Consider the following 25,459-nt stretch of genomic DNA (forward strand, 5'->3'; position numbering starts at 1 on the left):
TAGCACCATCTCTAGAAGAAGCACCTTATTCTGCACCTCATTGAGTGTGACAACAGATACATCCTGTGGTGAGGTCTGTTAAGAAGTTTCATTATCCATTTGAGAGATGAACAAACTGAGGCCCCAAAAGGGAAATGCCCAAGGTCACACAGCAAATCAGTGGCAAAGGTCAGATCAGAAGCCAGCACCAGACTCAGTGGCTTCCCATTCAGGGCTCATCCCACAGCTCCATACCGCTGCCCCAACCCAGGGGGAACCTTTATTTATAGAATCCGCTTAGCCAAGAGAGAGGTACCAGAATTCTCCAGCAGTCCACTGCATTTTGGAAGTCACTCTGTTGCTAGCAGTTGGATGAGCACAGAGAATGGCATTGGCAAATCCAACCCTGAGCAGGGGGCTCAGTGCCCCCAGCCCTGGTCCAGAACTTCTGTGGAGTGCCTGCTCCTGAGACCACTCAGTCATGGACCTGCTTCATGGGCATCTGTTCTTCCTGAAGGCTGGACGGGGCATTGGGGAGGAAGGAGTCGTGAATAATGGTGGGGTTTAGCCCCGGAGTCTACCACCCCAGCCTTCCCCATTAGTGCTGACCTAGGGTTTCCCCAACTCTTGGTATATAAATGTGTGTACTCCCACAAGGGACTCCTACACATGCTTATACACATCCCTGATGTACAGGTATACCTGAGTGTGCATACATCCACCTCTTCCTAGACAGTCTTAGGTATTTATGTACACACACATGGATATGGACTCGAACATGCTTTTATACACACAATTTACATACTTTAGGTCATGCACCAAAGCATACTTGCATAGATGTACCAGATACAGACATGTCTTCCTCTGAATCCTACCTAAGGTGTCAGGTACCTGAGCACCCATACCCACATGCAAGTGTACACACCTCTTCCCCTCCACATCCTGGATGGTCTCTGGCAGCTGTGCCTTCCTTGTCTCTGGCAGGAGGAGAGCAGTGCAGGCAGCCAGCAGGGCAATCCCCCCATAAGTGAGCTTGGGCAGTGACAGCCATACTCCATCCAGCAAGGCCACCAGTGGAGCCAAAGAGCCCCCAAGCCGGCCTACCAGTGCGGTCAGCCCCATCCCTGTCTGTCTGTTCAGAGAAAGGATGGGGGAGGGGTTGGTGCTCACAGCTACTCGGAGTCACGCCTCATGGGGCTCTCCCCGGCTGGCAGGGAGTACCCCTGTTGGTACCCCCTTTTCTCCCCAGACAGCTAAGAACACTGAGGCTCCTTTTGGGTGGTCTTCCACCCACCCCTGGCCAAGGCCCCTCCCAAGTCAACACCCACCAGAGGATGGGGCCCCCATTCTGACAGAGGACCAGTCAGGTATCATTGAAGGAAAAGAAACGTCACAGGAAAGGGGGTGGGGAAAAGCAGTGTGGAAGGAAGAGGGCCAGCAGCTCATAGATTATGCCATGTCAGAGGAGGTGCAAGGCTTTCTAATCATTCTCGGCTGCCTACACGCCGCCTCCTCACCTGCCAATAGCTAGTTGAAAGGGGCCGGGCCTTATGTCCAGACACAACTCCCCTGGGCAGCTCTGCCTGGGCTGCAGGGAGATGGGACGGGGTGGGCAGACGGGGCTTCTGGCCACTGCTTTCTTTTAAAGGAGGCCCAGAGACGTCTGGCCTCCCTCAGGGTCACTTAGTGAAGAAGATAAAATGGCCCACCTTCTCCCAGGTTGAGGCCAACAGAGGCTCTGATTACCTCCGTATTCCGAGTGCTGTGCAGGGAATGGGTGAGAGGGACGGGGGTGCAGTGTGTTGTGTGCATGTGGGGGTGTTGGGAAGAGATGAGACTAACTAACCCTCTCCCCAGGGTTGCCTGGACTCGGGCTCCCCTCACCTGAGCACAGTAGGGTACAGCTCCGAGGTGAACAAGTAGGCAGTGGTGAAGGCAGCTTCGGAAAACCCTTTCCCGGTCACCGCCAGGGCGGTGCTCCAGTACGCCTTCTCTGGAGGAGAGGGTTCAGGACAGAAGGCGGAGTCTTCAGAGAGGGCACACCGTCATTGGCTGGGAAAGGGCGGGGGCTCTTGGCCAGGAGGCGGGGCCTGGGCGAGTGGGCGGGGCAGCGCCAGGCTCACCGGTGGGCACCAGCAGCCTGAAGCCCAAGGTAAGGGCAGTGCCCAGCAGCGTCCCTGCCTGTGTGAGGCGGCGTCCAGCGTGGCGCACCGACAAGTAGACCAGCAGCTTGGCGGGCAGCTCCACGGCCCCGAACAGCAGCTGCGTCTGGTACACGTTCAGCCCCAGCCCCGATATGTCCAGGCTCAGGCCATAATAGGAGAAATTCACTCCAAACCTGAGAGGGGTCACAGGGCCACTCAGGGGCCTCCTTCCCACCCACCGTGTCCTCTCAGGGAACTTGGCCTTTAGGAGAGACCACCTCCCCCTTGTGGCCAAAGCTTCTTTGCCTAATCTTCACAGCAACCCTGCGAGGTAGGAACTAACAGCGTCCCTTCTACCTGTCCAAGGTCTCCCAATAAGGAAAGGCAAGAGCCTGAATTTGAACCCACGTGACTGATGCCGACTCCATCTTCTGACCTTCCAGAACTCCATCATCCCCACCCCCATCCAATACCCCCACCCTGCCCTCCACATTTACAGTTTACTTGTCCTGTTTCCTGTTATACTCAGCATCATCCTGAGGTCAGCCCCTCCCTCCGCGCCCCCACCCTCACCCCGCCAGGCCAGCCCCTCCTCACCACACCATCATGCAGCACAGCGAGATGCGTCGGAGCCGCGGGGTCCGAAACAGATCCAAGTAGGAAGGTCTTCGGACCACCCGCTCCGCGGCTGCTACTTTGCGCAGGGCCTGGTGGGGGAGGAGAGTTTGTGACATGGAGTTGACCGTGTGGCCTTAGCAAGGCACATTGCCCTCTCTGGGTCTCTATTCCTCCCTTCTGCACTGGAGGAGAGAGATGGATGCACATGGGAGCTGAGCAGGGTAAACCGCCGAGGGTGTGGCCCGCCAGAGGATATCCTGGGAGAACTCTACATTGGACCAAGGAGCTTTTCCTGCACACACAGTGGGCCCCAGGAAGGGAGTGCTTGACACACGCCACACACTCACATGTACTTGCATGCTCTCACACACACATTCACCCTCACCTCCAGGCTCAGGCTGTCCTCACCCACAGGCCGCCCATTGAGCCTGGCACAGCAGAGCAGGTACCTGTGGGCCTCCTCCACACGGCCCTGAGTCAGAAGCCAGCGTGCAGACTCAGGCACCCACCTGGGGGACAGCAGGAGGCCCTTCAGTCAGCACTCTAAGTTATGTCTCCCTCCTGGGCACACCACAAGCTGTTTCTCAGCCTGCAGCATCTTCCCAACCCTCCTCACCTGATGAACTTTTATTCGTTTTAAGGCCCAACTTAGAAGCCACCTTTCCCCAGGCCTAGGTTCTCCATAGCCCAGAGTCACTTTTCTATTCAACCGAATTGGTGTCACCCCCAAGACCTCAGCCCCCAGGACCAGCCACCCACTTCTCCCACAGGTGACAGGAGGGCATAGGATGAATGAGAGACAGACCCAGAGGTGTCATTCAAACCCAGCTCATTTGGGGGAGGCAATGAAATGCCCACACTGCCCGCCTTCCCTCTACTTGGCCTTCCTACTCCATGCTGGCTGTCCTCCAGGGCACCAGCCTCAGTTTGTGCTTGGCTCTGTCTCTCATGTCCCTCTTGCATCCATCTCCACCTGCCTCTCTGAACCTGCCTCTCAGCCCTGGGCTCTGTCACTCATTCTCTCTCACTGGTCTGTCTGTCTCTCTCTCTCTCTCTTTATATTTTGTTTTGTGTTTCTCTGCATCTCGTGTATTGGTCTCTGTCTCTGGGTCATGGACTGTTTTTCATTCTCTTTGTCTCAGTCTCACTGTCTTCGAATCTCAGCCCCTGATTATTCTGTCTCTGGCTTCTTCTCACTCCCCAGCTGCCCACAGGCTTCACCAGAGGCTGATGATGCCTGGGACGCAAGGCAAGGTGACAGCCAGCAGAAGCCACCGCCAGTTCCGTATCAGGTACCCGACGAGCGCCAGCAGCATCACTCCCCCCGTCCAGAAGGTGCTGCTCAGGACCCCTGCCACGGTGCGGTGTCCCACGTCCAGCCACTCCAACTCTGTCCACAGCCAGAGACAGGAGGGCAGTTAGCCAGGGACACATGGCTCAGTCTCATCCTTGACAACTGCCTCCCTCCAGCTCTGTGAGCCCTGCCCGTTCTTTGCCTGCCTCACCCAGTGGCATCACGATGATGGTGAAGCCAGCCAGGGCTGTGCCAGTGAGGGTGCGGGTGATGACGAACATGATGTAGCTGACTGAGGCTGCAGATGCCAGGCCCATCCCCAGGGCACTCACATAGGCCACCAGCAGCAGACGGCGCCGCCCAAACCTACACAGGGGTCATGCAGAGTTAGTTCCCTGAAGAGGGGAGGTCCCAAGACAGAGGTCGACTAGGCCCAGACCCCAGCTAGTGGGAGAAGGTTCTCCACCCCACTCCCTTATTAACCCCCCACCTCACCCCACCTGTCAGACAGGTATCCGAAGGCCACAGCCCCCACCAGCACACCGATGAAGAAGAAGGTAGAAGTGGCTCTGTTCAGGCCTTTCTGCTCACACACCAGGTCCCACTGCAGGGACAGGCAACGAGGGGCCTCCCATGGGCACAGGCCCCTCCCCAACTGGCACCAACCCCTCCACTCCAGACCCTGGATACTTCTGAGGTCAACTGTGCCATCCTTGTACCTCCATGTCAGACAATAAACCTCTAACTGTTCCCCTCAGCTTGGGGGTGGGAGACTTTGTCCCTCCCCAATCCTGCAGCTGCAGCTTCTTCCCACGGAAGGCCTTGACTATGACAACAGGAGACCTGTACCTCCCCAGAGAGATTCTTTCCCCACCTACATGCACCTCCATTTACAGACAGATTCTGTAAATCCTAGACCAGGGGTCCAAATGAGGCAGAAAGAGAAGGAGGCTTCTGTTGTTTCTCCACCTCTTACTGCAGAAACACCCTTCTCAACTCTCAGCCCCAGCTCCCTAGAGCTACCTCAGCCCTTTCCTGCCGTAATTACCACCCAATTAATAATAGCAGCTCGCATTACTACAACCTCTGCTTTAAATTAATATATCGACAGAGGGGAAAACAGACTCTGAGAAGTAAAATAATGAGACCCATCCCACTCACGTGTCCCCCCGCCTCCTGGCTCAGGTACCTCCGTTGCAATGGTGGAGGAGAACTCCGAGTGGTCGTACTCCCAGCCCTGAGGGCATGGCACTGTGGAGGGCTCACCCTGCAGCTCCCCACGACTCTGCCCGTCTCCCCCCAGCGTAGTGTTGGGGAGGGCCTGGGTGTAGGTGAAGCGGAAGCAGGAGCTGAGTGTGCCATCCGACTCCCGGGGAAGGTGGGCCTCCAGCCACATGTCCTGGCTGAAGTTGGCAGGAGCACCAGGCAGGACACAGTGGTGGGCAGGCACAGCAGCCAGGAAGATGGGCAGGAGGAAGTTCATGGGCAGCAGAATTCGGGGCAGGGCCAGCAGGGCCACATTGCGCAGTTGGAAGGGGCCAAAGCCACCCACCTGCTCTAGCAGCTCCTCGAATCCCATGCCACCCACAAATAGCTGTCCCCCGTGTGGGCTCCCTATGTAGTAGTCAGCACAGCTCAGTCCACCCACCATATGGACCCTTGGACTCTGGAGGCGGGAGCAAATAGACTAATGGGCAGGGAGCCTGCAGCCACAATCCAGCCCTTGGAGGCTGGCCCAGGACTGGGCCTTCCCTGGCCACCTTGGGATCCCTGCCTGTGCAGCCCAGTGTCTGTGAGGGAGGGGGCTGCCATCCATTCAGGGGTCACTGACTCCATGGCTCTGGGACTGATATATTAGTGCTCAGGGACTAAGTGGGGTAACCGTGGGCTGCCATGATGGGTAGCTGGGTATGTAGGAGCTGAGCCCATAGCCCCTTGATCAGCAGAGCTTCAAGGATCCCGAAGAGGAGGAGTCTCCCCGGCATGGTGCCAGACCTCCTTGGATGCCCTTTGTCCTATGAAACCCAGGTGAGCCTTGCCTATTTGCAACCACAGCCTGGACAGCAGCCCAGGATTCAAAACCAGGTGAAGGGTTTTTACTGCTGAGCTACGAGTGTTCTCTGTACCCTCTCAGATTTATGTCCCCACCTGGAGCTTATGCCCTGGCCTGAGACACACCTGGAACCACACTGACCAGCCTGGCCAATCTGGGGATCCCAGACCCATCACCCTCCCCCTTCTTCACTCAGGGGCTCTTCCTATACCCACAGTCCCTCCTGCCTGCCCCCACCCCTATTTCCAAGAGCTTCCTAGATTACCCCGAGGGCGTGGTGAGGAAGGAGAGGGATTGCCACAGGTAAGTGTAATGCCGAAGCCTCGGCATGTGTCTGTCTTCCCCACTCAGTTCTCTCACAGCCCTGCCACAAAAGCACAGCAGAAACCAGCAATGCCAAGTGTTTCTGATCTGATTCTCCAAACACCAGGTCGGCAGAGCTGGGAAGTTATCAAATTGTGTTCCAAGGGCTCCAGGTTTCTAAGCAAATAGGCTTCTTCTTTTTTAAAATATATTTTTATTGATTTCGGAGAGGAAGAGAGAGGGAGAGAAACATCAATGATGAGAGAGAATCATTGATCGGCTGCCTCCTGCACACCCCACACTGGGTATCAAGCATGCAACCTGGGCATGTGCCCTGACCAGGAATCAAACCATGACCCCTGGTTCTGAGGTTGATGCTTAACCACAGAGCCACGCCAGCTGGGCAGCAAATAGGCTTCTAAGAGCCCAAGTTTTCTAAAAAAAAAAATTGAAAATGATAAATTTCATATAGCCCCCACTTTGAACAGATAAGGAAATGGGGTGTGTGGCTTGCTTGGGATCACACGGTGACTCAGCAGCAGAACTGAAGAGGGGACTAGGACCCCTGACTCTGGCCCAGGACTTTGACCTCAGCTGCTGAGCTAGGGATGTTCCAGTCTGCACTGGGCTGGGCACCCTCACAGAGCTCTGAGGAAAGGGCTGTCAGTGACACGGTGTGTTCATGGTGGTATAACAGGCATGGGGGTGAGGGCAGTGATTTGGAGGTGGTGACAGGAGGTGATAAGAGTAAGAGATATTTGTTGAGTCTCTAGTGCTACCCCACTAGAGTGAGGTACAAAGATGTCTCAGACACAATCCCTGCCCTCAGTGAGGGTGCAGTCTAGCAGGTGGGTTCAAATGAGTTACATAAACCTTCCTAACTTATCTCACCTCTTTCAACCCACTCTCCACATACCTGCCACAATGAACATTTCAGAACAAATGTTATAGAGGAGTGTCTCTGCTTAAAGCCTTCCCCATCTCTCACTGCTGGAGGGTGAAAGTCTGCCGGAAGCTGGTCCATCCTTGTTGCTTGACCCAGTCACTGCAGGGAAGAAACATCTGCATAGCATATGTTTCAAGGTATCTGGAGTATACGGCATACTGTTCTTAATATGTTTGCTCCCCCTTTTTTAGCACTATGTGTTATAACCAGAACCACCTCCCTGAGAAAGGCTGTTTTCCCAGGTGGGGATTTTTCCCTGGAGTTAGGGATTAACAGGACTAAGGAAGAGAATAAATCAGTAAAACTCCTTAGTGTTACAGAAATACCATGTACTACTTATGAAGAACTTGGACTAAGACTGTTGGCAATAAATTTGGGACTTGTTGGGCCCACATCCTCAGGGGTCTGCCCACCAGGGAAAGCACCAAAGCCTATACCCCTGGAGACCCACCGACACAGGGAAGTCCCAGGGAAGGCAAGCAGCGGGGCTGGGAGGACATAACCTTTACTGGGTAGGATAATCTCCTTCAGTCACTTCCTTGTAGCTTATCAGTAGAGGAGTAGAATTGTGACCTTGGAATAGCCCTTATAATGGAACACAGAGATTAACCTAGACAAGATTAAAATCAACAGAACTAGATAGAGACAAGATTTTTGGCAAAAGTCAGATAAGAAACTATGGAAATGAAACAAGGAACTGTAGAAGGTTACCCAAAACATACCCTGATGTGATTATAGAGGCATGCTTATATAGGATCAAATGGTATAAATACAGATGTAACAGGACAATAAAGAGAGAACCCAACTATGCTGATGATCTGAACGCTGCCTCCATATCCTTTATTCTTTGCCAACTCCGTCCACACCTTTGGGAACCCCTGGACCTGCTGGGGCTGGACCCCAACAAAAGTCCAACTCCCTAGCTTGACCCATATGACCCCAAGACTGGCTTCTCTCCACCTGCCTCTGGCCCCTCCCAACAAGGCCCCCTTCCCTCCAGTTCCCCAAACACACCAGCCTGTTGGCACCTCACACCTTGCACCACTGGCCTTCGTCTTATTCCTCTGGTGGATGCCCAAGGCATTCTGGAGACCAGCTCAAGGGTAAGACCACTCCTGTTCCATTTGCTATCACTCACATGTGATCCCACACTTAATATTACATTTAATATTATCTACACTAATAAAAGACAAAGATGCTAATTGACCACACCTTTGCCATGCCCTAAGCAACACCCACCAGCCCATCAGAGCGACTATATGCAAATTAACCCAACCAAGATGGCGGCCGGCAGCCACGGAGCTGGAGCAAGCAGAAGGCTTGGTGGCCCGGGTGATGGAGGAAGCCAAGCTTCCTGCCAGCCCTGAGCCAACAGTGGCCTCCGCTCATGGCAACAAAGTTTCAATTATAGAAGATAAACAAATCCCAGATACCTGCTTCCAGCCAGCCTCCACTGGGAGCTTGGATGGCTGGGGGCTGTGGCCAGCCTGCAAACAGCCATCAACCCCTCACCCAGGATGGCCACACCCTCATGGGGTGAGGGTCCCTGCTCGGGGGCTTAGCCAGCCTGAAAACGGCCCTCAGCCCCTCACCTAGGATGGCCAGGCACCTCAGTGGGGATCCCCACCCTGAAGGGGCTGTGGCCAGCCTGCAAACAGCCATCAGCCCCTCACCCAGGCTGGCCAGGCACTCCTGTATAATAACAGGGTAATATGCAAATTGACCCTAATAACAGAACAACTGGGAATGACTGGCCACTATGACACACACTGACCACCAGGGGGCAGATGCTCAATGCAGGAGCTTCCCCCTGGTGGTCAGTGCGCTCCCACAGGGGGAGCTCTGCTCAGCCACAAACCAGGCTGACGGCTGCCAGTACAGCAGTGGTGGTGGGAGCTTCTCCCACCTCCTCAGCAGCACTAAGGATGTCCAACTGCAGCTTAGGCCTGGTCCCCACTGGCAAGTGGACATTCCCCAAGGGCTTCCAGGCTGCCAGAAGGATGTCTGACTGCCAGCTTAGGCCCAATCCCCCAGGGAGCGGGCCTAAGCCAGCAGGTGGTCATCCCCTGAGGGGTCCCAGACTGCGAGAGGGCACAGACTGGGGACCCCCCCCCCCCAAGTGCACAAATTTTTGTGCACCGGGCCTCTAGTATAATCATATTATTTATATTAAAATATAAAACACCACAACACTTTGCAGCTCCTGGGAGGTAAGTTTTGCTGCCATCTCATTTCTATGGTTCATTCAGTGGCTCCACAGGGGACGACTCAGGTTTTTCCACAGACTGAGACAACAACCATGAGGCCAGCCCTGGGCATTGGCTGTGATGCCTTTGTTTTCACAATGGGGATTTCTCTCCTGCCTTAACATAAAAAATAGCTGATAGTCATGTAATGGTCACCTTTCCCTCTTTGCACTGGCGCCTAGGAAACCCAGATCTAAATCTGCAGCTCCTTTCTACAGCGAGTAATTTTGGCATTAACTGTACGCCTAGTTTCATCTTACTTCCTTGCCTTCAGCCCATATGGTGGCTCGCCTCTCTGATGGCATCAAGGAATGATGGTGACAATGACCATGATGTGTAGAGGCAGATGATAGATCTGGACAGGCAAGGTATGAAATTCCAAGAGTCTAACCAGAAGGCAGATAAGCTCTGAATCACCAGTTAAGAACTTGTTTTGATTAAATTTTTAACTATCCCCATCCTCCTCCCACCTGGAAATCCAAACCTGAGCTCAGAGGCCAAGATGGAGGAGACCTTCATTTATACCAGACTAGATGGGAAGGAACCTTGTGCACTGGAAAAATAACAATAGTTGAAATTATTACTAGAACTGTTAGAAGATTTGGGGAAGAATGAGTTCCTAAGACAAACAATTCCCTATTTGGGATTGCTTGCAATAGAGACTTCTTATACTTTAGGACTTCTTACTCTTTTACTCCCCTCTGCATTGAGTGACCTCAGCTAACCTCCCTATCTTGGGGTTTCACTGACCATTACCCATTGCAAGAACCCATGTAATCATTTCCTATGTTGATGATGGTACTGATGGAATCATTGTAATGGTAAGTATGATGATGAGATGGTGTAGTAGTGATGGAGGTGGGAATACTGATGGTAGAAATGATGGTGATGGGGTTATTGAAGTAAGGATGAAGGTATGGGGCTAGGGATAATGGTAATAGTGATGTGGTTATGAGGGCAGTTGTGATGATGAGGATTGTATAGATGGTACTGATGGTGGTGGTGGTTGTAGTCATGAAAGTGGTGGTAATGGTGATAGCAATGATGGTGGTGATGGAGCCTAGTTTGGGAGAAGGGTATCTGTGATTTGAGTGATGATGGTGCTGGAATGGTGGGTAGGAGAGTCAGAGGTGGATAAGGGAGATAGTAATGATTATGATAAAATTGATAGTATAATGGGTGATGTCACACCACTTTGAGTTTACTACTCCATGGGATAAGGAGGAATGCAGAAGATGCCACCTGGGGCTGATGAAAATGCGCTTGTATTATATTTCCTTCTAACCTACGGCCCAGTTCCCATGACCTTGCTGACTCTCCACCCCATCACCTCATTACCATGGGCAATGATCAAGCTCCTACATCTGCTGAGGTCTTAGAAGTTGTTTTGACTTCCCTTCAATATTGAGTTAGTCTCAGCTCTTGTCCTGGTCTTGATGCCAGGACAAGAGTAGCCAATGGGAAAATATCAGCAGGCCCCAGTGTCTGCTGGTCAGAGACATGACACCCTTCACACTCCCACCTTTGTCCCTTTTCTCCAGGGTGTCCTCAAGGGACCTTTCCTCCCCATTAACAAACGCCCCTCCAATGTCTCTGATCTTGTAGCCCCTATGTAGCTAGCTCCTGACTGAGCAAACTTGCTCAAGCCACTTATTTCTCTGTGCCCCTGTCCTCAGAGCTCAGTTGGCCACAGGACAGAAAAGAGAAATATCTTTCTGGGGGAGTGGGGAAGAGGCCGGCCAGGCCCTGGCTGGTTTGGCTCAGTGGATAGAGCAGCCTGCGGATTGAGGGGTCTCAGGTTCAATTCTGGTCTAGACATGCCCAGGTTGTGGGTTTGATCCCCAGTGTGGGGTGGGCAGGAGGCAGCCAATCAGTGATTCTCTTTCATCATTGATGTTTCTATCTCTTTGTCCCACTCCCTTCATCTCCGAAATCAATAAAAATATATTAAAAAAAAAAAAAAAAAAAAAAAGGTCTGCCAGGGGCTGGGCAGGTCCTAACATGGTGAAGCATCAGGTAGGCCCTAACTGGGCCTTGGGAAGTGAGTGTGCCTGAAAGGTCTCGGGCTCCTGGGGGGGGGGGGGGAGGGAGGGAGGGAGGGTAGGGGGTTCTCTGCAAACTTAGCTCTAAAGCCATCCTCCTGGGCACAGCCTACCCCTGCCTCAGACCTGCTCCTGCCCCCTTCACTCCTCTCTCTGCTCCCCAATTCACACCTCTGACCACACTGAACCACAAGCAGTTCTCACACCTTCACAACTTCCTTGCCCATGCTGCTCCCTCTGCGAGAATGTCCTCTGCTCTTTACCTGGCTAACTCTTGTTTATCTTTCAAAATTCAGTGTAAGAGTCACATTGATCTGAAAGCCTTCCTTGAAGCTCCCAGTCTGGGCTGGGAGTCTGCCTGAATCTTGTGTGTCAACGTACATAGCACATGTAAAATGGAAGTTAATTTACAACCCCCTCCTTCCCAGCTCACTGTGCACTGTTTCAATTCCCCATCTCTGGCAGCCTTTGGTACATGTGGGGCTCAGCAATAGGCTGCAGAATTAATTGGATGAATGAATGATTAAAGGAATGCAAAATAATGAATGATCCATAGAATTCTTTCATTCTCAATAATAAAATAAATTAAAAATAGAACAAGAGCCTTGACCAGTTTGGCTCAGTGGATAGAGCATTGGCCTGTGGACTGAAAGGTCCCAGGTTCGATTCCAGCCAAGGGCATGTACCTTGCTTGCGGGCACATCCCCAGTAGGGAGGCATGCAAGAGGCAGCTGATCGATGTTTCTCTCTCATCGATGTTTCTAACTATCCCTCTCTCTTCCTCTCTGTAAAAAATCAATAAAATATATTTTAAAAAATAGAACAAGATATAATTTTTCATCTATTTGATTATTCTGGGGATTTTTGCTAGAATTAGACTTAGAAAAGTAACAAACATCAAAGCAAGGATTTTAATTGCGGCACTATTTGAAATAGTAAAAACTTGGAAAAAATCTAATGAAAATCAGCATGGAGCTGGCTAAGTAGATGCGGAGGTGGAACATTCATGTCATGGATTACTAAGTAGCTATTAAAAAGGACGTAAGGATCCTCATACATTACTGGTGGGAATGGAAAGTGGTGTGGCCACTGTGGAAAAGCTTCATAATGTCCCAAAATGTTAAACATAGAGTTACCATATGACCCAGCAATTCTATTTTGGATATTTTCACAGGATATATATCCAAGAGAAATGAAAACGTATGCCCGCATAAACACTTGCAAACAAACATTCATAGCAGCATTATTCAGAATAGCCAACAGGGAGAAAAAAAAAAAAACCCAAGTCCATGATGAATGGATGAACAAATGTGGTCTGTCCATACAGCAGAATGTTATTCAGCCATAAAAAAGAATGAAGTACTGATACATGCTACCACATGGATGAACCTTGAAAACATGCTAAGTGAAAGGAGGTGGTTACAAAGAACGACATATTGTGGGATTCCAGTTATATGAAATGTCCAAAATAAAAAAATCTATACAGGGACAGAAAGTAGTAGGTTGGTGGTTGCTTAGGTCCGGAGGAGTTGGGGGAAAATGCGAGTGATTGTTAGTGGGTGATGGAAATGTTCTGACACTGATTGTGGTGATGGTTGCACAACTCTAAATATACTACCTTTACATGATCATATTCCATATAGATAGGGGGCTTTCATGTTTTAGTTTATATGCTTTTTAAAAATATTTTTTTTTATTGATTTCAGAGAGGAAGGGGGAGAAAGAAGGGGAGGGAGAGAGAGAGAGAGAGAGAAAGAGAGAGAGAGAGAGAGAGAGACATCAATGATGAGAGAGAATCATTGATCGGCTGCCTCCTGCACGCTCCCTACTGGGGTCAACCCCACAACATGGGCATGTACCCTGACCAGAGATCGAACCCATGACCCTTCAGTCCGCAGGCCGACACTCTATCCACTGACCCAAACCAGCTAGGGCAGTTTATACGCTTTTAGCATTTGCCTTTTTACTGCAAACATGGCTTGCTTTTGACATTTTTGAACAAGGAGGAAGACGAAAGCATGTGAGCACCTTACTCAAGGCTGGTGAATCAGGCCCAAGAGCCCCCCGGCACCCATGCCAGAGAAAGGGGGTTCCAGGAGGCCCCTGTGGGGCACAGAAGGTGGTTACATGGGTTCTGGGGTGTTAGAGCTGTGTCTGATGGTCTTCTCAGGGGGAGAGCATGAGTTTGGAGCCTGGGCTCTCTTACCTCAGACCCCAGGCAGGGCCAGGAGCCTGCCCTGGGACCGAAATTGTTTATGGTATTATCCAGATGAAAGATTCACACTTAGTGAATGTAGGGTCCAAAATGCAAAAGGTACTGCAAATACACTACTGTAAAACCCCCTTCCCCCTTGCTTGCCTCCCAGAAGCAATTCGAGACCTCTAACTCATCTAAATAGATGCACATTAGCCTTAGCCAGTTTGGCTCAGTGGATAGAGCGTCGGCCTGTGGGCAGAAGGGTCCCAGGTTTGATTCCGGTCAGGGGCACATGCTCGGGTTGTGGGCACATCCCCAGTGTGGGGTGTGCAGCAGGCAGCCAATCAATGGTTCTCTCTCATCATTGATGTTTCTCTCTCTCTCTCCCTCTCCCTTCCTCTCTGAAATAAAAAATATATATTTTTATAAAAAATAAAATAAAAGATAAATAGTTGCACATTATACACACATTTTTTTTACTCTCTTAGAGACCAGTCGAAAGTGTCTACAAAGAGCCACCTGCAGTAAACACTTCACAATACCAGACAGTGGGGTCCCCATCGTATGGGTGGCTCGATATACTGAGCCCCAACAACCAGGCATTAAAATTACATCTGAACTTCTGCTTTTACAGGTCCACAGTCTCTTACCCGATTTCTTTACAATTCAAACACATGTGTATATACTATTTAAAAAGGCAATTCAGTGTATATTCCATACATTATGAAAACCCCTCATAGAATCTAAGACAGCACTCCATAATCACAGTATTATTTCCACTGCAAACATGTATGATAAGTGGAATTAACAATGACGATAGCCCGGCCAGTTTGGCTCAATGTTTGAGTGTTCACCTATAACCAGGAGGACTCGGTTCGATTTCCGGTCAGGTACATGCCTGGGTTTTGGACTTGATCCCTGGTGGGGTGTGTGCAGGAGGCAGCCGATCAAAGATTCTCTCTCATCATTGATGTTTCTCTCTAACCCTCTCCTTTTCTCTCTGAAATCAACAACAATAAAATTTTTTGAAAGGAAAAATATAATTTTTTTTAAAAAGACTACAAATAGTCTTGTCAGAGACTTGTGCCAAAATAATGGAAAAACTTCCAGTTTTCAGAACTTTTTGGGCTTCAGAATTGAGGTGAGGCTTTGTGGAACTATACAGAGAATGCTGCAATGAATACTTTTAGACACCCAATCTTGTGAGTGTAGGATACCTTTCTAGAAGGGCTGAGCCACAGGCTACGTTCATTTGTGATTTTCATAGATTTTGCTAGAATAGTGACCATTGTCCTTCCTTGCCTGTGAGCTGTTGTACTTCATGGTTTTCCAAACACATTCATTTTTATCTGTTAACTTCTGGGCACTGACAAATTTTCCTCCCTTTCTCTGCACAAAGCTAGACTGAGAGTCTCTGGCCCTTGGTCAGACAGCCAAGCGAGCAGAGAGGGCGCAGCTTTGCCATCAGAGGCAGCAGGAAGTCCCTCCCACCAGTGCGACCCTGAGCAGGTTACCTGCATCCTCCAAGCTTCCATTTCTGCTGGTAGAGACAGTCCGCCTCCATGACAGTCCGTCCACGGCCACATTTGCCCACCAACTTGTGCTCTTCTCTCCTGCCCGCCCCAGCCCAGGGCCCGGTCTCTGCCCTCTCCCCCAACGGAAGAAGAGTCCAGGCCAACAGAAAGAAAGGTCCACAGGCTTTTTAATGGTGTGATGGCTACTTCCCTCTGAGACCCGATCTAATCATGACAGCGGCTTCCTGGATGTTGGGGTAGGGGTGGACAGGTGCAGGGTGGGCAGAGGCCATGCAGTGACTGGGGGCGGGTGTTACATTCTGTTTGGCATGTAAACATTCTTCTGTGGCTTCCCTGGAGAAGGGGAGGGCAACTCCCTGTCCCCAACCCCAGCCCACCGGGGCCGGTCCCCAGAGAAGACGGAGCAAGCCAGGCCCCTGTGAGGAGCTGGGAAGGGGGCGCCATGTGCCTGGGGTACATCTCCTGCACCCTCTTGGTGCACAGTGAGGCTGGGGAGGGAAGGCATGTCTGGGGTGGGCAGCCCCGCATCTGAGCCAGTGACAGGGGCTGTCATGAGGAAGAGCTGGAGTGCGGTGGTGGTGGTGGTGGTGGTGGTGTGACACTCTGACAGAGAAGGGGCTCAGGACCTGCAGAGCTTGGTGGAGGGGATGGTGCTCAAGGGAGAAGAGGCTGCAGCTGGGGGTGGGGCACTGGGAGACATGGTTTCCTCTGCCTTGGATCCTTCCTGGGGAGAGAAGCAGAATCCTCTAGCCTCCTCCCACACTCGCCCCTGCTCCTCCTTCCCAACTCTGGTGACATTCAATGACGCAGAGGCCTGAGGTCAGTTAGGAGCCCTGGGGAGGTCTGGTTTCCCAAGGACAGACAGGATTTTGCAGCTCTGCCCACCTTCGGTGCGGGGTGAAGCAGGACGGTAGGATGGGCCTGGGCTCTCTCAGGTCACCCCCTTTTCCTCCCAACACCAAACCAGGGTGTTGTTGGTCCTGGGGCAGGGGTGAGTCTGGGGCCCTACATTCACAGTTCGGTTGGTAGCAAGGAGCAGGCCCAGGACCTGGGTACCAGGGGTCATGCCCTGGTCCCCACCTGGCAGGAGCTGATTGTCATTCAGAGAAGCTCTAGGTGGGAGGGCATGGCCCCTTCTCCACCCCCTCTGCTGGACCCAGAGGGCAGTAGAGGTCTTGGGAGGGTCTCGGGTTGACAAAGAGGGCTCTGTCCAGAGAGGTTTCCTGAGTGTTCTGGGAGCTTCTGCGTCAGCGTGGGGTGGACCTCGGGGGCTGTCCACCCTGGAGTCCTCCCCTAGGCTGGTCTGCAGAGATGCCACCACCTCGGCATGGAAGCAGCTGCCCAAGCCTGCTGCCTCTCCATGAAGGGCTTCAGCGGGCATCGCCAGGCTGCTCCCTGGGTCACCTTCCTCGTGGGCATCCTTTCAAGCGATGGTGGCTGGGTGCTGCCAGATCACTGGGGCATAGCAGGGGCCTTTCTTCCTCTTTCCCTGGTTGTCGGCCTTGTTCTCCATGACCCAGGGTAAAACAGAAAGGGCAGGTCAGGGGACAGAGGCTGTGGGTGCTGAGCATGGAGGAGGCCTGCCAGGACCTGTCCCAGATAAGCAGGTTTGGCTGTCCCTTCTGCAGCCAGTGTACTGGTTGGCCCAGATGTGGACAGTTGAGGCTTGTGATGAGCCGGGGTGAGAGCTATGCAGGAGCCAGACCGAGGAGGAGGCCCCATATCACTCACGGAGCAGAGCAGTCCTCACATCTCTGCAGGGACAGCTCGGCTGCATGGTGTGGGATTATGACAAGAGGGATGAGCTAAGGGTGAGCTGGGGAGGAGAGGACTTGGGCTGGACCCATCACACAAGCATATAATCTGGAAGTTAGAAGGGCCTTTCTGCCTTGAGTCCAGGGGCCAGCTGTCATCTGTCTGTCTGTCTGTCTGTTTCTGCTCTCTCTGCCCACAGGGGGACATGATGGTCACAGCCAGGAGAACAGGGAGGGTGGCCTGGCCAGAACTGTGTCCCTGAATCTCCAAAGGGCCAGCGAGAGATGATGAGCAGCCACTCTCCACCTCCACTGAACCCAGGAGAGAAGGGAGTTGGCTGAGACTGCAGGAGGCAAGATTGAGTTAGATGGCGATAAGGAATTCCGGATGCTGAGGGGTCCTGAGCACTAGATGGGGGCCAAGGACCAGTGAAACTTCTTTAAAGCCCTTCCTCCAACTTCCCACTGGGAAATACAGGCCCAGGCAGGCAGTCCACACCCTGTGGCTCCCACTGAGGCCCCACCCAAATACAGGGGGTGGGGGGACTTGCACTTTAGAGCAACCCCCACACTGCTCACTGCCTCCCACAGGGTGTCCAGGATGGAGCTCCGGGGCAGGTCATACCTGCCCCCTCACACCTGAGTAGACCAATGGCCCTAGGTCCCACCTCCCCAGCCCCAAGACTCCCAGCTGAGAAGTGGTCCTTCCCAGGGGACTGTGGGGCTGGCCTCTTGGGGAGGCTGGAGCCTCCACTTGGGGAAATTGAGGCTGCCTTTCTGAAAGGGGGGCTTTGGCTGGAAGAGGGTTGGGAGGAGGGAAAGGCTCTGTAGGAGGTGTAAGCAGAGGTGTGTCGGGGTGGAGCAAGGAGAGCAGCAGAGGCCTGGCGGGAGAGCGGGCTGTCCCGATTAGCGGGGTCCTCCGAGAAGAGTGGCTGAGCCTTCCGGCGGACGGGCGGGCGGCAGGAGGCGGGAGGTGACTGGGGAAGGAAGGGAGGCGAGCTCTACCCCTGCGGCGAGGTGCCCCCACCGGTGGAGCCTGGCTGGGGCGAGCACGGCGGGTGCAGGCAGGAAGCTGGGGCCGCGGGTGGCGCGTCGGGCGCGTAAGGCTGTGCTGGGAGCTGATCCAGTGTGGCCGGCTGCGGGTTGGGGGCTGGAGTGAGGGTGGGGGCCCACACAGAGCCCGCGCGTCATTATCTGGCCCCGGCCCGGCCCTCCGCGACACCTGCCCGGCCTTTGGTTGCTGCGCGCTGAGTCTGGAGTTTCCCTCTGGGTCCTTTCTTGGGCCCCCCTAGGGAGGGGGTGCCATCAGGCTCGGCCCGGGCCTGTGAAGCGCCTCGGGGTGGGGGCCCTCCAGGCCGGGCCTGGTGCGAGGGTGAGGGGCTCTCTTTGCGGGACAGGGACTGGCTGCGGGGGGACGCGCTGGAATTGCGCGCGGTGGAGGCAGGGAGGCCCGGACTGCGCGGGGCTGTGGGCCTGGTGCTGGCTTGGCCTCGCCCTGGGCCCTGGCCCCGGCCAAGGGGCTGTTTGGGATGGAAGTCGGCAGCAGTGGCCGACCCTGGAGGCTTCTGCAGCTGGAGCCTGCGGGAGGAGGAGGGGGGAAGCAGAGACATTTTCAGAATCGCACTGAGCCCTAGAGCCTTGTATCCACAGACCTGCTTGAGACCTGACACAGAAATAAACTGAGCCGATTGCCCGGGGCAGGACTTCTAGGGGCCGAACACTCCCCGGCTGCTCCCTGCAGGCTTTCTTCGGCATCTCTATTTCATCTTTCAAATTCCCATGGATTTTACATTCTGCTCTGTAATATACCCTTGTTTATGTTCATGTGAATGAAGTTTCCTCCTGACTATTCTGAGCTTTCTCCTTTGGCTTCAAACGCCCCATGACACACCAGAGGCCCCAGTCAGCCTTTCCCAAACCTGGCCTCCCTGGCACCCCTCCAGGCCTGCTCACTGTCTCCACCCCCTTGAGCCCAGGGACAGGACTGGGAACGGAGTCAGAAGAGAGACTCAGTTGGTGGTGGACAGGAGGTACATTCGAGGGGCCTTCCTGAGTCTTCGATAGCCCCTGACCTTCGCCTGGGGAAGCCCCTGCTGGTGCAGGCCTTCTGTGGTCGCCCTCTGCCCACCCTGGGGCTGGCGGTGGTTTCTCACCTGCTGGTGATGGCTGTGTCCGATGCTGGGGCCGCACCATGGGGTCTGCCAGGGGACTGCTGGGCTGGGGCAGGTGTGGGCATGCGGATGCTGATGGGGCGGGGAATCCGGCTCCGGGTGGCAGCCGCCCGCCCGGCCTTCCTGGGCACCGAGGGCTCAGAGGCCGGCATGTCCTCCTCGGAGCCTGTGCCCGAGAGCGTCTCAGAGGCGCGGCGCTGCTCCTCGCTGGAGGAGGAGGAGGCCCCAGAGGCCAGCCGCAGCAGCAGGCGGCCCTGCCTCTTCTCCATCACCAGCCGGGCCAGGTCCTGCTGGGGTCTCCCCCGCTTGCCCCACCGCTCTTTGGCCGACAGTGAACCTGAGGGCTCCGAACCAGTGTCCTCCTCCGACAGCAGCACAGGGATGCGGCTCCTGCAGCGAGGGCCTGGCATGGCACGGTGGCTGGGGGAGATGGTGGCCAGTTTCTCGGGGTCTGGTTCCAGCGGGGATGCTGGGGCTGGCCCATCGACAAGGGGTGATCCACTGGGCAGTGAGTCCATGGCCACCTCCATGGGGGTGTCCCCAGGAGGGCCAGGCAGGGCACAGCTCTCCAGCCCTGACTGGGGAATACCATTCTCCAGGGGCACAGAGGTCCCCTCCTCTGCAGCCCTCTCCTCAGAGGGCACCTCCAGGCCCAGCTCGCCCCCAGAGCTGAGCTCCTCAGGCCGTGAGGCTTGCCCACCGGAAGACATGACGTTGAGGTGGGTTTTCTCTGCAATGTGTACAAAGGTCCTCTCAACTTTGGTGAAGGGTGAGGAGGTGACTGCCACTCCCCCTGCCCCTGCGGTGACTGCCCCGGTCCCCAGCCCTGTCCCAGGCCCGGGGGGCTTGGGCTCAGACTTGAGGATGGAGGACAGGGTGCCTGGCTCAGACACGTCCAGCTGGCTGCCGGTGGGCTGGGGCCGCTCGTTCTGAGGAGTGAGGGCAGCCAGGGTGCCCAGGTCAGGGTCAGGGGCCAGGTCGGCAGTGACAGGCGACTTCTTCATGTCACCAGGGGAGACGAGCACCAGCGTTTTGGAGCCCTCCTCAGGCTCCAGGTCCCCGTCAGCCATGGAGGCCCGGCCCCTGGACTCCTTCTGGTCATCAGCCAGCAGCGTGGACGGGGCGCCCTCCTGGCTCCGGTCGGTGCTCCTCTCGCTCCCCTCACTGCTGGAGCCACTGCGAGGCCCCAGTGCCTCCCCCAGGGCTATTGCCTCCTCCTCCACGTCCTCCACCTCTTCCTGGTCCTCCTCGTCCTCCTCTTCCTCCTCTTCCTCCTCGTCCTCTTCCTCCTCCTCTTCCTCTTCTTCATCTTCTTCCTCATCCTCCTCCTCTCCCTCCTTCCCATTAGCTTGAGGCTGAACAGGAGTCAGCGGGATCTGGGGGGTGGCGAGGAGCATGTGCGAGAAGCCCACTCTCCGGACCCGGTGGAGCAGCCGCGCCCGCTCGCGGTAGTCGGAGAGGTCTTTCTTGAAGTCCTGGTAGGGCAGGCTCAGAGGCACAGCTCGTGGGAGACCGTTCACCTCAAATGGGGGCGCCACGGAGAACACCTGCAAGGGGCACACACAGGGACCGGCTGAGGCCACCCCCTCTGGGGCCCGAGAAGACCTGACGCACCCCCAGCTGAGAGGCCCACGGGCCCGGGTGTGTCCACAGTGAGCTCCTGAGGGCAGGCACTGGGTCTTTTGGGCTCACTGCTCTATCCCCAGGACCTAGGGTCTCCGATGAATGGTTGTGTCCATGCTCCGGGTCCCCTGAGGTCCCAGGCCCTGATCCTGGGGGCTTTTCTGTTTTTCAGCCTCCCATTTCCCCACTCCTCTCCTCACCTCACCACGTGCATCCCCAACCCCAGAGCCACGCTAGTTCAATCAGTAGAATAAAATGGCCATTGCCAGGCAGATTAACCCTCCCTTTTACCGACGAGGAAACCAGGTCCAATGAGGGGCCCTCACCGCCTCCTCGCGGCATAGTTCCTCTGCAGCCAGGAGCTGGCTGCCCAAAGCCCAGGGCCTGTGCGGGACAGGCAACGTCCAGGCTGTCCCCCAGCCCCCAGTGCAGGCTGGGCCACTGGAGCTCCAGGACCCTGTCCTCCCACCCACCCTCTACCGGGCTAGCAGCCCACACTTCCCCTGGAATTCACAGCCCACCTGTGAATGTGGTGGTTTCTTTTCACTTAATTAAGTTTTCCCCTTTGAAGCTTTGTAGAGCAGCGGTTCTCCACCTTCCTCATGCCGCGGCCCTTTAATACAGTTCCTCATGTGGTGGTGACCCCAACCATAAAATTATTTTCGTTGCTACTTCATAACTGTAATGTTGCTACTGTTATGAATCGCAGTGCAAATATCTGATATGCAGAATGTATTTTCATTGTTACGAATTGAACATAATTAAAGCATAGTGATTAATCACAAAAACGATATGTAATTATATATGTGTTTTCCGATGGTCTTAGGCGACCCCTGTGAAAGGGTCATTCGACTGCCAAAGGGGTCGCGACCCATAGGTTGAGAACCGCTGTTGTAGAGCGTCCTTGGCAATTCGATGGCCCTGTCTGGTTTCCTAAGACTCCTGCCACCTCTCCCCCAGCCTCCTTCCTTCCAGACTGGAAAGGCCTGGCCACCTGACCAGAACGCAGCTGCTGCATCTTCTCCAGCTCGGCCCTGTCAATCCACACCCCCCGGGCACCCACAGGCGGGCCATCAGGCTGACGTGGCTCTATTCCAGGCTGATGGTGCGAACAGTGCCCAGCACTGTGTTAGCCTTTTGAACACACTGGGCCTCCATCTTCCTAAACACAGCCCATCCAGAGCCCCAGAGAGATCCTGACACTCCCAACACCTTCAGGGGCCGTCCAGACTCTCAGGGAGTCCTGCCAAGTCCCCGCTTACACATCTGCGTCTGCTGCCCCAGCCCCATGGGCACAGCCCTGTCTTGCCTGGTGGTTCCCTGGCCACTGGCCTGCTTTCTCCATCCCACACTGCCCATCCATCCATCCCATGGCTGCCAAGGGATCTCCCTGAAACTTAAATCGAATCCCATCTCTCTCTGCTTCACACTGCCCCCTACACCCCTCTGCACCATCATCTGGCTCCTATCTTCTGCTCCAACCTCACTTCTAGCAGCAACCTCTGATCCCCCGCCCTACAGCCCAGCCACTCAGATGCCACCATGTTCCCTAAGTGGGTCATGCATCTCACATTTCTGTGCCTTTCCCAAGGCAGTTTCCTCTTCCCCGGCTTCCTTCTCACCGCTCTATTCACGTGAAAAATCCCCGTTCTTATTCCAGGACCTGCTCTCACAGCTCCTCTCTCCAAAGCCTTCCTGTCCACCCACCAAGCAGACTTCACAGCCTCCTTTGTACTTGTTTCCCACATCCTTCCATTAGAGACCCTTCCCCCTCTATTCCACAAGCAGGTGTTTACATAGTTCGCTCTCTCCATAAACGCTAAGCCCCTTGAGGGTCATTCATTCATTCATTCATTCATTCATTCAAAAGTCCTGAACCTGTGAATGCAGTGAATAAGATAGACATGGTCCCTGTGTTCATGGAGTGTGCAATCTCCATATTAGGAAACAAAATGGGGACGATGCACACTCTACAAAGGCTGTGATCATAAATGAGGCCGTGTAAGCAATGGGTCTGGCATGTAGCAGTTTCTTGATAAATGTTAGCTCCCTCCCACCCACCCCCTACTCTGATTTGGAGATCATTGCTTCTATCCCTGACCCCAGAAACACCCAGATACCACATCTATGGGGGCGGGGGGGGGGCGGTTAGAGTGGTGGGGAAAGGAAGGGAGGCCTTTGTGCAAACAGTTAGCCCGAAAGCTGGTGGAGGGGAAAGGCAGAAACCCCCAGGCCGAGGACCTGCCCACAGCTGTCTGTGCTTTCTACCACCCCAGCTGCCATAATCTCCCTCACAGCCAGACACTAGGTGAGGACTTGCTGGGGAGGCTTGGGGAGGGGGTGGGAAACTGATGCAAGACATGGCAGCATCAGACCCAGACAGGACCCCAGCACACCCTGTTTGAGTCGGACAGGGAACTTCCTTCGAGCACTGTCCCCTTCATATATCCGGCTGGAAGTCTCCAGCAATTGTTTTCTTTTTCTGCACCATTCTCATTATTCATTAATTTATTAATTCACTTAGCAAACATTAACACTGCTTCTGTGCCAGGCCTTGCGTTGGGTCCCTTAGCCATGTTTAGTTTCCAACATCAAGGTTAGAGAAGATGACTGGGCAGAGGTGGAGGGGGTTGCTGTGAGCTCCTGGGTTTGTGGGGACCACCGGGCAGGTGCTGGCACTGACAGCCAGGGCAGCCGGAGAGATGCAGAGCTCTGGTCAGGTCTCCCTCCTGTCCAGCTCAGAACCCACCCACCCAGCACCAGACACATCCCACCTGGCAGGGACGCCCTTCAACCCAGGCATCCTTTCTCAGCAGAACCTCTGCCTATTTGCCCTGCCCCACCTCTGACATGTAGGGCATCCCTGGCAGAACCACTCTGCCCTCTGGCCAGGGCCTGGATCTCTGACAAAGCCCCATCCAGCGGGTGGACCTGCTTTTCACAGCGCCCATTTAGCTGATCCCAGCTGGAGTCTTCTCCCATGCCATCTGAAAGCCCTCCTCTCCCACCACATGGGAGGAAGGAGGAAGGAGAACTGAACATCAGTCATTGGTGATAACATCAGGCTGGAAAACTGAGGCCTGGAAAGAGGTATTGACATGCCCAAGTCACAGAACCCATCAACCAGGGTGGCCCAGAACTCTTTCCACTGCCTCACTGTCCTCCCTCTCCCCTCCCCTGCCCGGCCCCAGCAGGGAAACCTGGGACCCTCTGCCCTTTAGCAGGAAGGGCTGTGAACCTCAGAGTGGGGCAGCCTTGTCCCACAGATCCCTGCCAAGCCTATCTCCTCCTGGGCATGCTGGGTTTTCTGTTTCAAAAATCCCTCTGCCCTCCGTATCTGGCTCCATGTGGGAAGTCCTCCCTCCCTCTCTCCAGGCCTCTCCTGGATGCCTGAGCCCAATGAGCATTCATTCATTCATTCATTCACCCATGCAATCCAGTGCTCATCTATCAGCCAGCAACCACTAGATAGCCTCTGTGTGCTTGGCCCTGGAGGCTGAGAACACCATGGAAGGGGACCAGCCATGACACCCCCATCCCAGCTCAGAGGGAAGCAAGAGTGCAGGGTGTCAGCAGGGGATGCAGGAGTCCCGGAAGCTCCTGCCTGCCTGCTCCCTTTCCAGGGCAGCGACCTTTACGATTCCAGTTTGCACATTGTGCTCCCCAGCCTGGTTTGCACAGCATTACCTGTGAGTGCTTCTTCTTTTTTTTAAATATATATTTATTGATTTCAGAGAGGAAGGGAGAGTGAGAGTGAGATAGAAACATCAATGAGAGAGAATCATTGATTGGCTGTTTCCTGCGCGCCCCACACGGGGGATCAAGCCCAAAACCCAGGCATGTGCCTTGACCAGGAATTGAACTGTGACCTCCTGGTTCATAGGTCGATGCTCAACCACACCAGCCAGGCTCTGGGGGTGCTTCTTACAAATACAGAGTCCTACCCCCGCCCCCCGAGTCTGTAGGTCAGAGATGAGGCTCAGAAATCTGTCTGTTTAAAGCTACCAGTGATTCTACTAAAGTTGGCAAAAGGCAAATGTCAGAAGGGTGGATGGCAGTAGGAGAGGAGGCGGCCATTGGAGCTGAGAGAGAGAATGAAAGCCCAGCCCTCTCCCTGCCCCCACTGAGCCCAGACCAGAGGGCTACGGCCTCACTAGCTTCAGAGCCCAGCCCAAGTTCATGTTTTCTCCAGTCAGCAAGAAAGAGAGGCGGGCGGACAGACTCTGATCTTCCCTACCAACAGCAAAACTGAACCCTCCTCAGCCCTGACTCCTCTGACACGGGCACTGGGGACAGGCTCCTACACACACACACACACACACACACACACACACACACACACCCAGCAGGGCGCACTGAGCAGCTCTCCTGCCTGGACCCGGGCCAAGCCCAGTCCTGCACACTGCACATTAGCACACGGGTCTCAAGGTCGAAGAAGGGGGAGTGCTGAGTGACAAAAAATGGGAGAGTGAGCCTAATGTCCCCCCTTCCCTCCCCATGGGGGTGGGGAGGGCTTTGTGCCTCTCACAGCGGTGCTCCCCCCCCTTCAGCCAC

At 54.4% G+C, this 25,459-nt stretch overlaps 2 protein-coding genes across 6 annotated transcripts in view; both read right to left on the minus strand.

The window, feature by feature from the left end:
- Positions 1 to 10: 10 nt before the first annotated feature.
- SLC22A7 (solute carrier family 22 member 7) lies at positions 11 to 5,688 on the minus strand. Of its 4 annotated transcripts, none has more exons than XM_036317924.1 (10): positions 5,225 to 5,688; positions 4,536 to 4,639; positions 4,247 to 4,401; positions 3,963 to 4,131; positions 3,127 to 3,250; positions 2,724 to 2,830; positions 2,103 to 2,317; positions 1,864 to 1,972; positions 905 to 1,111; positions 11 to 497 (listed from the first exon to the last, which is right to left on the minus strand). In XM_036317924.1, exons 1-10 carry the CDS (start codon positions 5,684 to 5,686, stop codon positions 455 to 457), a joined length of 1,695 nt encoding a protein of 564 aa, XP_036173817.1. In that variant the 5' UTR covers positions 5,687 to 5,688; the 3' UTR covers positions 11 to 454. The 4 variants fall into 4 exon arrangements, with proteins under 4 accessions (XP_036173817.1, XP_036173818.1, XP_036173819.1 ...); XM_036317925.1 differs by having other exon boundaries at positions 2,103 to 2,284; positions 2,721 to 2,830; XM_036317926.1 differs by having other exon boundaries at positions 2,721 to 2,830; positions 4,038 to 4,131; positions 5,225 to 5,687.
- Positions 5,689 to 15,507: 9,819 nt separating this feature from the next.
- Positions 15,508 to 25,459, minus strand: part of TTBK1 (tau tubulin kinase 1) — a 45,437-nt gene continuing 35,485 nt past the window's right edge. For both annotated transcript variants that reach the window (XM_036318075.1, XM_036318074.1), the window contains exons 14-15: positions 19,265 to 20,829; positions 15,508 to 18,689 (exon numbers count right to left, since the gene is read on the minus strand). In XM_036318075.1, the coding sequence (XP_036173968.1) occupies positions 18,302 to 18,689; positions 19,265 to 20,829 (1,953 nt within the window). In that variant the 3' untranslated portion in view covers positions 15,508 to 18,301. The remainder of the gene's footprint in view (positions 18,690 to 19,264; positions 20,830 to 25,459) is intronic.

Source organism: Myotis myotis, unplaced genomic scaffold (assembly GCF_014108235.1).
Source record: "Myotis myotis isolate mMyoMyo1 unplaced genomic scaffold, mMyoMyo1.p scaffold_m19_p_7, whole genome shotgun sequence".
Taxonomy (NCBI): domain Eukaryota; kingdom Metazoa; phylum Chordata; class Mammalia; order Chiroptera; family Vespertilionidae; genus Myotis; species Myotis myotis.

What these genes read in the sequence shown, in the direction of transcription:
- SLC22A7 (XM_036317923.1), bottom strand. Translation starts at nt 5,686, where the DNA reads ATGGTGGGTGGACTGAGCTGTGCTGACTACTACATAGGGAGCCCACAC. An exon ending in TTCGGATACCTGTCTGACAG is followed by an intron (nt 4,402 to 4,535) that starts GTGGGGTGAGGT and finishes ACCCCTGTGTAG; the next exon opens with GTTTGGGCGGCGCCGTCTGC. An exon ending in CAGGATGTGGAGGGGAAGAG is followed by an intron (nt 498 to 904) that starts GTGTGTACACTT and finishes TGCCCCGTCCAG; the next exon opens with CCTTCAGGAAGAACAGATGC.